At 55.2% G+C, this 13203-nt stretch overlaps 1 protein-coding gene across 47 annotated transcripts in view; it reads right to left on the bottom strand.

The window, feature by feature from the left end:
* Positions 1 to 2692: 2692 nt before the first annotated feature.
* Positions 2693 to 13203, bottom strand: part of DAB2IP (DAB2 interacting protein) — a 194376-nt gene continuing 183865 nt past the window's right edge. For 30 of the 47 annotated variants that reach the window (XM_070251037.1, XM_070251043.1, XM_070251021.1 and 27 more), the window contains 4 exons: positions 11635 to 11828; positions 6777 to 6864; positions 5823 to 5893; positions 2693 to 4675 (listed from right to left, as the gene is read on the bottom strand). In XM_070251037.1, coding sequence (XP_070107138.1) covers positions 4666 to 4675; positions 5823 to 5893; positions 6777 to 6864; positions 11635 to 11828 — 363 coding nt within the window. In that variant the 3' untranslated portion in view covers positions 2693 to 4665. Of the gene's footprint in view, positions 5894 to 6776; positions 6865 to 11634; positions 11829 to 13203 lie in introns of all 47 variants that reach the window. The other 17 variants (XM_023628798.2, XM_070251040.1, XM_070251057.1 and 14 more) reach the window with 1 other exon arrangement.

Raw genomic sequence — 13203 nt, 5'->3', positions numbered from 1 at the left:
CAGTCTTTGCATTGGGCAAGTATCTGGAGGTCTTTTCTCTGAAGCCAGTTTTTCCAAAGAAGAATGTTCCAGTCGGCTAGCCAGGAAAGACGCCTGGCTCTGGGCATTGCAGGAGCAGCGAGGGCGCCTGTGGTTGGGCGCTATGGAGGGCAGAAGCCCGCCTTCTCTCCTCCCACCTGCTTTCAGCCCCTTCCTCACAGGCTCCTCTGCGCTGCCTGGGGTCCCAAGTCCGGAGCATACCTGGATGACTCCTCCAGACAATAAATACCCAGTTCCTTACAAGGACTTGACAGCGTCAAAACAAGTGTCCTGATGGTGCAGAACAGGGGCAGAGGCTGGGGTCTGGGTCTCCATTTCCAACCTGATGGCCTGGCTCTTCCTCCCATCATTCTGGGGCCTCCTGCTTCTGAGCCGCTCCGGGTCCCTCGGGGCTGGCCAACTCATTTCTGTTCCATCTCCCCCTCTGCTCTGCTCATACAGTCACCACTCCATCAGCTTGTATCTGCCAAAGCTTTGCAAATTCTCTTATCTACTGCTGTCTCCTCCCACATTCATCGCATCCTTATAGTCATAATCTTTCTAGTCCTTTCCTGTCAATATAGTGGTATTTGGGGAGGAGAAGAGATAAATGTGTGTGCTCAATATACCACGTTTAATTGCAAGACTAGTTGCTTCAAAAAATCTAATTCTATTGACTCAATATTTTTTAAACTTCTTGATGGTATTTTTTTTCTAATTAAACACTTATTATTGATCTCCAGTTTTATTGCTTCAAGGCACAGAATGTGGCTCGAACTGTCTCTCTGGGCGACTTTCTGAGGTTTTCCTATCTCAGTACAGTCAACTTGGGGTAACGTTCCAGGTGTATTCGAAAAGAAGGTGTTTTCTCTCCAGCATAAGAGCTTGATGTACCCCTGCTTACTAAACCTTATTCATTATTAAAATATCCTGCATTCTTACTGTCTCCTTGATCTATAATAAACTAATACTGGTGGTACCTTAGCCTCAAATGCAATTGTATTTCTGTCGATTTTTTCCTTTGCATTTTCAGCAGGTTTTTTTTTTTCCTATTTGATGCTACTTAACCCACCTGTGGAGGTTCACAGCTTGTGTACCATCCTTATGAATGCCTTCTGTCTTCAACAGGAAATGATCTCTCTGTCCCATTCATTGCTATTCCCTTGAATTCTACGCTCGCTGTCTATGTGGCACTGCCCCAGCAGAGGGATGGTGGCCCCCGAGCTTGGGGGCTGGGGACAGCGGTACGGAAGCACCGAGGGGGCCCCTGGGTTTGGCAATGAGGTGGTGGAGGCGTGGGAGATGCAGCTAGGTTACAGGGGGCTGGGGAAAGAGCGGAGGTGAGGAGGCGGAGGCAGCAGGTCCCTGTAAGCAGAACACTCTAAAGAAGGTTGGCTGAGGGGGAGGGAAGAAACCCCAGCCAGGAGCAGGTGAGGAACAGATGGGAGACCCGGCACGGCACTTTAAATGCGGTAGGAAAGAGCGGTGAAGCTGAAGATTTAGGAGCCATTAAGGCAGCAAAGGGGGAGGGGGAGGGCCCTGGCCAGGGGCTGCCTCAGGAAGGAAGAGGGTCGCCTTGTCTCCTGGGGCTCCAGGGGTGAGGGCTGGGGAGCCAGACTGGTGGTGGGTCAGGGAAGGGTCAGTGGGGCAGCACGGCTCTCATGCAGGGAGAGCATCTGGCTGGGATCTGAGGAAGGCAGTGTGGCTAACCTGGTGGAGGCTGGGGGAGGAAGGCCTAGCTGGGAGTGGAGGCAGGAACATGAAGGGCATGGTGGGAACCGGGGGCGTTTTCACTTGTCTCCCGCAGTGCTCAGGGGCCCAGAGAGCTCGGGCCTTTGCGTAGACCCAGGGCCGATGTGGTCAAAAAATAGTGTCAAGGGAGGGGTTGAGGAGGGAGATGACAGGGTCTAGGCGGGTGGGGAAGGCAGTAAAGGCGCAAGGGGCCTGGGGACCATCTGGGGCGCAGATGGATGGGGAGGGCCTGACGGGGGTGAAAGCCTGATGCCTGCCATTACAGACAACAGATGATGCTTCTCTAAGAGGTGGGAGGTGAGGACAGCCAAGGGTGTGGCCCCAGGGGTGGCTGGTGAAGTGGAAGGCGGGGTCCTCAGAGGAGACTAGAGGTTGAGAACGCCCGGAGAGGCCAGGGTGCTGGGCAGGTGGCTGCAGTCAGCCAGGCTGAGGGGGGGTGTTGGGGAGGGGTGCAGTGAGAGGAGCGACGGGGCAGGCAGGGACGGCAGGGCAGGGCAGGGCAGGGCAAGGCAGGGCAGGGCAGGGCAGGGCAGGGCAGGCGTGGGGAATTCACATTTCCTAATGGCTGAGCCTCCGGGAACAGAGGTTTGGGGAGCAGGATGCAGCCCCAGCTCCTTCCACAGAACCACACAAGTCTGGAGCTATCCCTGGGCTCAGACAAGGGGCCCTGGGGAGTCAGGCTGGGGAGCGTGGACAGTGGCATACAGCTCCCTTGCACCCCAGGCCTGGGGGACAATCCCAGGTCGCTCAGTGAGCTGAAATCACCACTACCACTGGCTTCAGGGGTCTCCCCTGCCCACAACTGCCACCAGCATGAACCAAATGCTGGGGTCCCTTGGTAAAGGACAATATCGGCCCACGACTCCAGGGTGACCCCTGGAAAATCTCCTGAGACACAGCTGAATGGAGAGGCGAGTCAGGCTTAAAATAGCTAAATAAATCTTTAATATTTCTAATTGCAAATGTACAGAAATTGCACAGCCACACAGTCTTAGAACACCAACGACTTTCTCTGTACATTATTACATAGTTAAAAGTCCTGGCTGGAGGGAGGAGCTCCGGCCAAGACTCCACCGTTTGCATTTTCTCCTTTTCACATACTTACAAAAGGGGAGGAGGGAGGCGGTGCGGGGGCTGGGGCGGCTTTGGGCCGAGTGTGTAGAAAAGAGGAGCTGTTTCCCTGGACTGTCTGCCTTCCGCAAACGGACGGGGTGGAGGAGAGAGGTGTACCCGGGGCAGGTGCTCTGTAGGGTGGGGGGCACTGGAGCTCTGCCCTCGGTTCCCCACGCCCCTTTCTGGGCAGTCGGAAAAGAGTCTTCCCTTTAGGAAGTTTGGCAGTTTCCTTCACCCGAAACATAGAAGATTAGCAAAAGAGTCAGGCCTCGCGTGTCAGCAGGGGAGGGAGAGCCTCCTCCAGCAGAGTCTGGGCCTGGGGCCCGGGGGCCTCGGTCTTCCCCGAGCAAGGACTGCCCTCCCTCACTCCCCACCCCGGGCCCTCTGCCAACCAGCTCTGCGGCAGGCAGCGTCCAACACCAGGACACGGGTTCTCTGCGGCCCCAGCAGGAGGAGCCCCCCTTTGCTGGCCCAGTCAGGGCACATGTCCTCATCACCCCCACCCAGACAGCACACTGCAAAGCCAACAAATAAATGCCACGGGCAGGGAAAAAACCCCAACACCCAAATCCTAAACCTCTTCCTCCTGCCCAATACTGTTCTCTAGATTAAAAAATAAAATAAAAACCATCGGAGAGCAGCGGTCCCGGGCAGCCCTCGGCAGCACCAGGACGAAAGGATTATGTACATCCATTAGGTGAAATAGGTACATTACAGTCAAACACCAAGAACATTTACAAAAATCATCAGACTTGCAAGTCAGATAAAAATCTGTGAAGAGTCTGTACACTTTTACAGTTTTTGCACTAGGTAAATAAGGCTCTCGGCCTGAGAGCTCACAACCCGCGCCAAGGGCGCCAGCACTGGCCACCGCGCTGGCCTCCTGCGCCCTGCTGTCCAGGCCCTGGGACCCTCCCCCTGTATTGCTAAGAGGTGCTCAGTCCGAGGTCACTCTAAGAGGCATCGGTGGGAGGGGGTAGAGGGAGGAGGGGAGGGCTCACTGGGCAGTGGGGGTGCGAGACTGAACCAGAGGACATCACGGGGGCCAGGCCCTGCCTGTGAGGCCAGGAGCGGGGACAGGGCCTCAGCCCCACAGCCTTCCTTCCTGAGGTCTGTGACCCCTGATGGTCCCCTCTCCCCACCAGCATGTCTCCGGCCTAAGTGAGCTACAGGTTTCATCTCAGAGCCCCCTCCCAGAGCACAGGCCCAGGACGGGTGCAGTGGGGTCTGGGCCACACCCCCTCACCCCTCCTGGTGGGTTCTGGGGCAAGTCAGGCCCTGGCAGCATGTCTCCAGCCCCAGGGGCAGGAGGTGCTCAGAGGTCTTTCCAAGGGTCTCCTCAGCTGGCTGAGGCTGAGGCTGAGGCTGAGGGGTGGCTCCTGACTCACCCAGCTCTGCTCCACCGTGGGGCAAACGCCCAGCTCTTGCCCCAGATCACCAGGGCCGGGGCTGGGAACAGGGAGGAACGAGAGAGACCCAGGCTCCTGCCCACCTGTGTCCCGCGAGGGGCGGCGGGAGGGCTGAAAAGCTACACAACAGCCTAGAGCTGAGGAAAACCAGCCCCAGCTGTGGGTGTGCCCCCCCTGTCTGCAGCGCCTGGGTCCTCGGCTGGGCCGGGAAGGGTGAGGAGGCCGCCGCACGCACGGGGCCTGGTGCAGGCCGCTGCTGTCTTGGAGAGGGAGCAAGTCTAACATCCTCCAGGGCCGCTATTTCCCATGCAGTGCGCACGCTCAATTTAAAAGGCCCCTGTGTTCCAGCAAGCGAGCAAGCGGGCTTTTGTTTCTAATGCATACTGTGAAAGGAAAAAAAGTCACAGTTATCCACCTTCTCAGGGCCTGCAGGCGTTAGAATTTTCTTAACCCATCAATCAGGAAAGATCAGCCTTTCTCTCAGGGTGAGCACCAAGGTGGCCGCTCCCTGCAGGGCCACTGTCCCCTGGCTCCCTAGCCCCAGGAGAGCGGAGGCACCACGTGCAGTGCCCTCTGGGCCTACTCTGCCCAGATCTCTGGTTCGGGGAGCCCCAGAGCATTGGCCTGGGCTGTGGGGCAAGCGAGGGAGGCTCTGGATCCTCCCCGCAGGTGCGAGAGCCCAGAAGAAAGAGCCTCTTTTGGTGGAACGAGTAGGAAAGGGAGGGAGGGAGGGGAAAGGCAGGAACTTTGGGGACAGGGTGACTCCTTGGTTCCTCACAGCCAGGAGGGGTCTCCGGCAGGCTATACGCGGTGGCAGGTGTGCAGGGTGGAGACGGGCAGGGGCTACGGAACTCTGGCAGCTCCATCCTCCCCACCCTCCCCACGCCTGCTGACCAACCTGTCAGCTCCTGGAACCGAGGGGCAGGTCCCACAGGGCAGGGGCCTGGCTGCCAGGGAGTCCTGGGCCCCTGAGGAGGTGAGGGAAGCCACAGGGGCAGGCCCCTGGCTCTTTAACCCTCCACCTCTCCGGACAGCTCCCTCCCTAGGGAGGGTGTGGGGGTACATGCACCTGGCCAGCTCAAGGAGGAAAGGTGACACGCACCAAATTCAAGAACCAACAGAGACAAATCTTGGCAGGCCCCCTGTTCCCACCAGGCTGTCCCCACTCCCCAGCGTGCAGTCTCTTTGGCCTGCACCGAACACGCTCCTTGGGCTGGAAGAGAGGGGAGCGGGCTCGCGCAGTGTCAGTCTCTCGCGGCTCCCTCTGTGGCCGCCTCTCGGACCGCGGGTGGAGGGAAGGGGGCGGCCGCCTGGCCTCTTGCCCCCTGTGCTGGGGCTGCGACTGTGGGGGCGCTCCTCCCCAGGCCGAGACCCTGCCCTGGGCCACCACAGTCCTCCCTCTCCTTGGGCAGGCTCCTCCCTCCTCGGGCAGGTTAACAATTGCTGCTGTTTCTGAACTCGCCGTTCTCAGTAATCTGCAATTTGGTGGGGTTGGTGGGGGAGATGCCGTTACGGGCTTGCATGCTGTACCTCTCTTTCAGCTGGGTCAGGGCACTCATGAGGCGGGCGTTGGCGGCATCCAGTGAGGCGATGCGCTTCTCCTGTGGACAAAGAGGGTGTTAGCCTGAGGTCACGGGCTGGGCTCCTGGGCCAGATGGGGACCGTGCAGGGCAAGGGACCTCCCTGGGGCTGTGCACACCTACAAGAAGGAGGGGGTGGAAGGTGGCCTGCAGGAGACGAAGGATGACAGGAGCGCACAGCGTGCAAAGCGTGGGAAAGGCATCAAGGCTGTGGAGCAGCGGGCGTGCTGGGGAGCAGACGGCCTCGCCATGGGAGACCAAGACCTCCTGAGTCTGCCTTCCTAACATCTTGACCACATCGCCTGCTTCTCGTCCCGAACAGAACAGCTCTAGTGCTGTCCTCTGTCAGCCACCCTAGGCCCCGAGGGCAGGTGCTGATGTGCATGTGCAACACACAGAGGTCACAGCTCCTGGTGAGTCTGTGCACTTACAGCCTGAGCAAGGCCCGGCCCTATTCCTGGGCGGGTGAAAGGAAAACGCACAGCCTTGGGTGAAGGAGATTGGAGGCTAGTCTCTTACATGTCTCCCCTCTCAACACAGGAAGCCACAGCTCTGAACAAGAGCCCCCGCTGCTTCCTCTGCCCAGCCTGCTGTCACCCCCAGTCTTCCCCATTCTCCTCCCAGTAGCTTCCACTCTTTGGTCAGTACCCCTGGTGAAAGGCAATACCCACCATGTTGTCCCAGCAGGGGGGGAGTTGCCCCACCTCTTTCACAGCTTGTCCTAGCAAGCTTGTGGTCCACTGAGACCCTCAAGTCTGACTTCTCAGAGCAGAGATCCTGGTTTCCTATTCCTTCTCAGCTTGTGCAGTGGGGTATGATGGAGGACATGGAAAAGCCAAAGTCACGCCCTCTTATCCTAAGTCCTTTGACACCTGTGGCTGACCAAAGGGCCAGAGCCCCCCACCTGGGCATCGATGATCTTCTGTTTGGAGTCTACAGCTGCTTGCATCTCCGCATGGTCCTTCTTTAGCTCCTCCTCCACTGACATCAACCTGCGACCAGAGACAAGGACAGTCAGGCTGGCACTTGAGGAAGCAGGTGAGGGGGTGGGTGTGGGGACTGGTAGGAACAAGCCATCCCACCTGCACAGAGGACATACGAGGACAGCCCCTCTGTGGGCCATAGACTCACCTCCCGCACATGCCTGTGACAGAGCCCTCTAGCTGGCCCCTACCTGACAGGGGCTGGGCCTGCTCCTTCCTTACACTTCGCCTGCCCCAAATTCTGTCCCCAAATCCCCAGACGCCCCAGGGCTGCCCCTCTCCTGATGTTCTTCCAGGAGCCAAGGGGGTAGGAGTGGGTGTTGGACGCCCCAGAGCCAGGCAGGTGGTCTAATGTCATAGGACTCATGGTATGGGTGGGAAGACGAAGGGCCTGAAGGGCTCTAGAACTTTCTCCACCCACTGTGCTCACCAAGGCTGTGCTGGGCACTCGAGGTAACGAGATGAAGGAGTGTAGTCCTCCCCCTCATGGAATTCACAGGGCAGCAGGGACACAGACAAACAGTAGCTACGCCCTGCACGGGAAGCTCAGCGACCAAGGGAACAGAGAGCAGGAAGTAGCTGACTATCCCGGAGACGGGGGAGTTGGTGGTGCACACAACGAACTGGACGTTAGAAGGGCAAGTCAGGTCTGCAGGTGGGGTAGTGAGCAGAGCAGATGGAAGCACCTTCTGCAGGAGCTCAGAGCTAAGGCAGGCGTGGGTCTGTCATGGGCTGCTCCTTCCCTGAGACCCTTCCTGGCCACATCTTACTTGTCTCTCATGCACCTGTCAATGGCTGTTAATCGCTCCCCCCTTCCAACTTTCTTCCGTTAACTTCCACATCCCACACTGTCCGGGTTTGCCTCCGCTTTGCAGACACCTTGTCCTGTCTGCCCCTAGGACACCAGGGCTCCACAGGCCTCTGCTTCAGCCCTCCGTTCTTCTCCCTCTACACACTCTTCTCACACAAGCTCATCTACTCCCAAGGCTTCATTTCAGTCTCTACCTGCACAACTTCTCCAGCCCAGCAGAGCAGTCCCCTATCCCCTGGGCGAACACCTGGCCTGTTTCACAGTAGATGCACAGGCAGGTCAGCGGTGCTGGGGAGGGATGCACGGGGCTGTCGTGAGAAGTCAGTGGCTCAGGGGTCAGGGAGCACTGATCAGGAGGTAGGGGTGTGGGGCCACCCCAAGGGGGATTCCGTGTCATAGGACGGGAAGTCACTGAGCAAACAAAGCCTGTAAGGTGGAGGAGGGGAGGGATGGGGAGGAAGGCCCTCAGGTGGTCTCAACCAGAAGGGAGATTACACTCGGGGAGAGACTTCTGTTTCCAGCTACAGTGTGACAGCAGAGACTGGATTTACCCTCCTGCCATTAAAAAAAAAAAAACCAAACTAGAAAACCAAACAAAGTATATGAAACAAGGGTTTCCAGACACCAAACAACAGGCAGTGCAGTGACTCCCGAGAGAAGGGACCGTGAGGGGAGCCCTGCTCACTGTCTGGAGAGTCCAGGCTGAAGAAAAGGAGGGATGCGATGTTACAGAGTGGAGGAGATGCTCGAGGGCAGGGAGGCAAAGGGGCTGGGACTCTCGGGGCAGTGCCAGAGAGGAGGAAGATGCAGACAGAACTCCACATATCTCCTGAGGGGTCCCCTTGGGTCTTTGGCCAAGGGCTGGTCTGCACGCCTGTGAGAAAAGAGCCAGGCCAGGAAGCTCCACTGGGAAGGAGCACTCAAGACAACCCAGGAATAAACAGCTCACGTTCCTTCCAGACAGAGTGGAAAGACGTGCTAACAGGGGCATCAAGCAGAATGCCCAGAAGGAAACTGCCTCAGCAGGGGAGCCAGAGCAGGCCCAGACCGAAGGTCGCCCAGGACTCACTCCAACAGAGCTGAGAAGTAAGCCTCAAAGGAGGCAGACTGACCCCACGTAACATCATTGTGTTCCAGAACAAAGCTCCAAATACTTAAAGGAACACAAAACGTCCAGCACCTACGTCAAATTCACAACGTCTGGAATCCAACCAAAAAATCCCTAGCATGCAGAGAAGGAGGAAAATATAACCCATAACTAGGAAGAAAGTTAATCAACAAAAAGAGGCTCAGAAATGTCACAGATGATAGAATTAGTAGACAAGGACATTAAAACAAATAAATATATTCCACATGTTCAAGAAAATAGAAGAAAGCATGAGCATGAGAAGAGAAACGGACAGAATTTAAACCAAACTGCAAGTCTAGAGGCGAAAAATATATCTGACATGAAAAAAATACTAGACAGGATTAATAGCAGACTAGACATTGAAGAAGTGATTAGTCAATTCAAAGACACAGTAATAAAAATTACCCAAAACACAGAAAAACAAAAGAGAAAAAGGAAAGAAGAGCGCATCAGTGGGGACAATACAGAGCAGCATAACATATGTGCAATGGGGGGGGTCCCAGAAAACAGACTGGGCAGGTGGGACTAGATAACCACAGATCTGAGAGCTCAACAAACCCAAGAAATATGAAGAAAATCACACCCAGCACATCATAATCAAACTGTTGGCAATCAGCGATAAAAATATAAATCTTAAAAACAGCGAGAAAAAAAGGTACACTAAGTACAGATGACAAAAACAATGAGAGTCCCCACTATTACAGCCAGAGTGAGGGCCGAATCGGTGTGGCTATCTGCCACACCATACAAACAGTTCCGCTATAGCACCAGGGTTGAATAGTTACAACCAAAACCCTACAGCCCAAAAGCTTAAAATATTTATTATCTGCCCCTTTACAGAAAGTTCTCAACCCCTGTCCTAAAGCCACAACAGAGATATAGCTAATATGCCAATAAAGAAGACAAAATGGAATCATAAAAAGTACTCAATCCAAAAGAGGGCAGGAAAAAAGGGAACAAAACAGATGGTACAAATAGAAAACAAGTAACAAGATAATAGGTATAAACATAAATTATACTGACAACTATATTAAATGTAAATGGTCTAAACACTCCGATAAAAAGGCAGAAGCTGTTGGATTAGATAAAAAGCAAGAACCAATAATAAGGTGTCTGTAAAAGAAACTCACTTTCTATAGAGACATAGATGGGTTAACAGTATAAGGATGGAAAAGGATATACCTGGCTAACACTAATCAAAATAAAGTTGGGGCAGCTGTATTAATATCAAGCAAAATAGATTTCAGAGCAAGGAATATTATGACAGCCAAAGGAGATTTTATAATAATAAGGAGGTCAGTTCACCAACAGTACGCAACAATCCTAAATGTGTGTGCATCTGGGAATGGCGTTTCAGTGTAAAGCAAAAACCAACAGAAATGAAAGGGGAAACAGACAAATCCATGATTATGATTAGAAACTTCAATATCTTTTTCTCAATAAGTGACAGAACAACAGTAAACAAGTAGACAAAAAACCATAAGGATATAGAAGACTTCAACAATGCTATCCACCAAATTGAGCTAACCGACATTTCTGTTAGGGAGCAAACATACCACGATTGGCTAAAAATACATGTTAAGTGAGCCACTGAACTCAGGAGAGCATGCACCCCTCAGAGAATAGACACAAAGAGGAGGAGGTGGTTAGGTTGAAAAGTACTTCTCTTCTTGAAAGCACACAGACGAGCTGAGCCAAGATCAGAGCTGGCGTCAAGTGAACAGTGGGTTGCTAGTCACCCTGGTTAAAAGCCCTCTGCTCATGCTAACCATTTTACAATGAAAAAGCACACAGGTAAATGAAGCAAACAATATTTAGGCGCAGAGAAACAGGTGGTCTAAATAGGAGGCATTTGGGAAGGGTTTTTGCAGGGAACAAAGCATGAGGCCAGGTCCAGGAGTGTCCCGGCTCCCGTACACCTGCTAATCTATGCTGCTGATGAGCTCTTGTACCACATACACGAACAAGCTGTAAATCCACTGTCTCCTCTTTACCTGATATTACTGTCGTAAGGAAGTAAACTCCAGGACTGGGACCCTTGGGGTTGGCCTGGACACTACACCTTGAGCAAACTCCCTGCCTGCCGATACTGATGAGGGTGTGCCCACTGGAGCCATAGGGAGTCGGGGCGGGGGAGGGGGGATCAAGACAGGACATGATATAAGCCATCAATAAAGACGAGAGTCAGCATTAAAGCCAACGATCCCCCTGGAAATCTTTCCCAGATAATCCACAGGCACCTTAAAATTCAACATATCCAAAACTGCCATCGTCATTCTCCTCCCTCCCCACCCAAAACGCTCCTCTTCCAAATTCCCCAGCTCAGTAACTGATACCACGACACACCGAGATGCTCTTGGTAGAAATCTGGGGGTTATTCTGCCTCCTTCCTCCCTCTCACCTCCCACCGTCACCCACTAAATGTATCTGACCGTTCATTCCTACTTCTGCCCTGCATCACGTCCTCACTGTCTTTCCTGGCACCCCCAATACAGCTTCTATACTCCCCTGAGTGCTTACCAAGAAAACATGACTCCCTACAAGGCCACAGCCCCTCCGTGAGCTGGCCTTGGCTGATCTCACTTCTGCCATGCCCAACTTTGCATTCTGCCATCAACATACACTGCACCGTGTGGGGCTCCCCACACTCCAGGCCACCTCCTACCTCCAGGCCTGTGCCACACTGTCCCCACTGCCTGGGATGCTCTCTTCCCTCCTCTCTCCACAATGGCTCATCCCACAGCTGATCAGCCCCTGCCTCAATCAGGAGGGCAGTGGACAGGTCTGCCCCTTCTGTGCACGTGGGGCCAGGACTGGGTCCAGAGCAGGCCGCCCTCACCTGCTGATGATGCCCTTCATCTGGATGTCCTTGTCTTCCTGCTGCCGCCGTAGCCGCTCCTCACCCTCCTCGAGCCGTGCCTGGTACTCCAGCACCAGCTTCTGCGTCGTCTCCTCCTGGCACTTGAACAGGGTCTCATACTCCTCCAGCTTCTTGGTGGAGATTCGCAACTTGTCCTGCAGCACTGCCAGGTCCTGCCAAGAGGGCAGCGTGCCGTGGGCACAGCACCCAGGACAAGAGAGCACAGCCTCATGAGCCCGAGCAGGAGCGCAGGGTGGCAGGGAGCCCAGCTCGGAATGCCCAGGGGCCATCGCCATCCCAGCCCACTTCACACAGCGAGGAGACGCCCAAGGAGCCCAGACGGAGGGGACCGAGGTCTCTCCCCGATCCGGGGCTCTCCCCACTCCACTCTCCTGCTCTCCAGCCTGACCTTACAGCTATGAGGGGGATGAAGACTCAAACCCAGATCTCAGGAGTAAGGGTTTAACCAGGGCCTTGGGCTTCTCATAACAAACCTAGGTTAACAGCACCTTTGGATATATTAAGGAGATGTGACAGTGCCCTGAGAGGAGGGGGCTCCACCGGAGGGGAAACTGAGGCCCAGAAGATGAGGTGACCCAGTCACACAGAGAGGGACCGACCAGTGGGGCAAGACCGCAGCCGCCCAGGCTCTATTTGACCCTGAAGCCAGGGCGGTGGCACAGGGAAGCAGGGGAGAGAGAGGTTCAAGGCAGGGTGGTTCTGGGCTTTCAGGAGCTGAGTCAGCCCTGCACGCTCAGCCTTTGGGGAGAGGGGGGATGTGTGAAGCGGCAAGAGAAGCAGCGAGCTGGAAAGCTGGGCAGGCTGGACAGAGGGGCAAGGCAGAGTCGACACCAGCATCAAGGAGCTGGGGGCCAGGGGCCGTGAGAACACAGGGACTGAGGGAGGCAGGAAGAGCCTCGCCTTGAGTCTTGGCCTCAGGAGCCCAATTCACTCATCAGCAAAGGACCACCCAAAGGTCAGGAGGCAGCAGATCCAGAGACTGGTAAGGACCCAGCCCCACCCCAAATCTGATCCCCTGAGGCAAGGCTGGACCCATAGGAGAGCCTAGCTCCAGGAGAAGTGGCCCATCACAGACTTCCTCAGCTGCCCAGAGAAGGGCAGAGAGGGGCAGGGAGGGCCCTCCCTGATAGGCAGGACCAGGTCTCTAGGGAGCTCAACGGAACAAAGGCCTCCTGGATTTGCCCGTGAGCGTTGTTAGCAGCAAAGAGGGTGAGAGAAGCAGCCACTCACTAGCTCAGCCAAGGAACAATGAGGAAAAGGGACACCCCAGCTGCAGCCTGACCCCTGCAATTGTTCGGGCAATCCCTGCAATTCGCAAAGGGAATCTGAGTCTCAGAAAGGTGCAGAGCCTGGCCCTGGGTTCAGGCAGGGAGCCTGGGGGAGGGGAGCCTGGCCCTCCTTGCTCCCCAGCCTAACTCTGGCTCTTGGAGCACGGCACCCCATGTCCCCTGGTCCCCTTCACGTAATTATGGTGAAAGCGGGTGGATGCAGTAGACCAAGGGGATGGTGGGGGGGTGGCAGAATGCG

This window comes from Equus caballus, chromosome 25 (assembly GCF_041296265.1).
Source record: "Equus caballus isolate H_3958 breed thoroughbred chromosome 25, TB-T2T, whole genome shotgun sequence".
In the NCBI taxonomy this organism is placed as follows: Eukaryota; Metazoa; Chordata; class Mammalia; order Perissodactyla; family Equidae; genus Equus; species Equus caballus.
The sequence above is the reverse complement of the archived record's forward strand: the minus strand, read 5'-3'. Positions and strand labels throughout refer to the sequence as shown.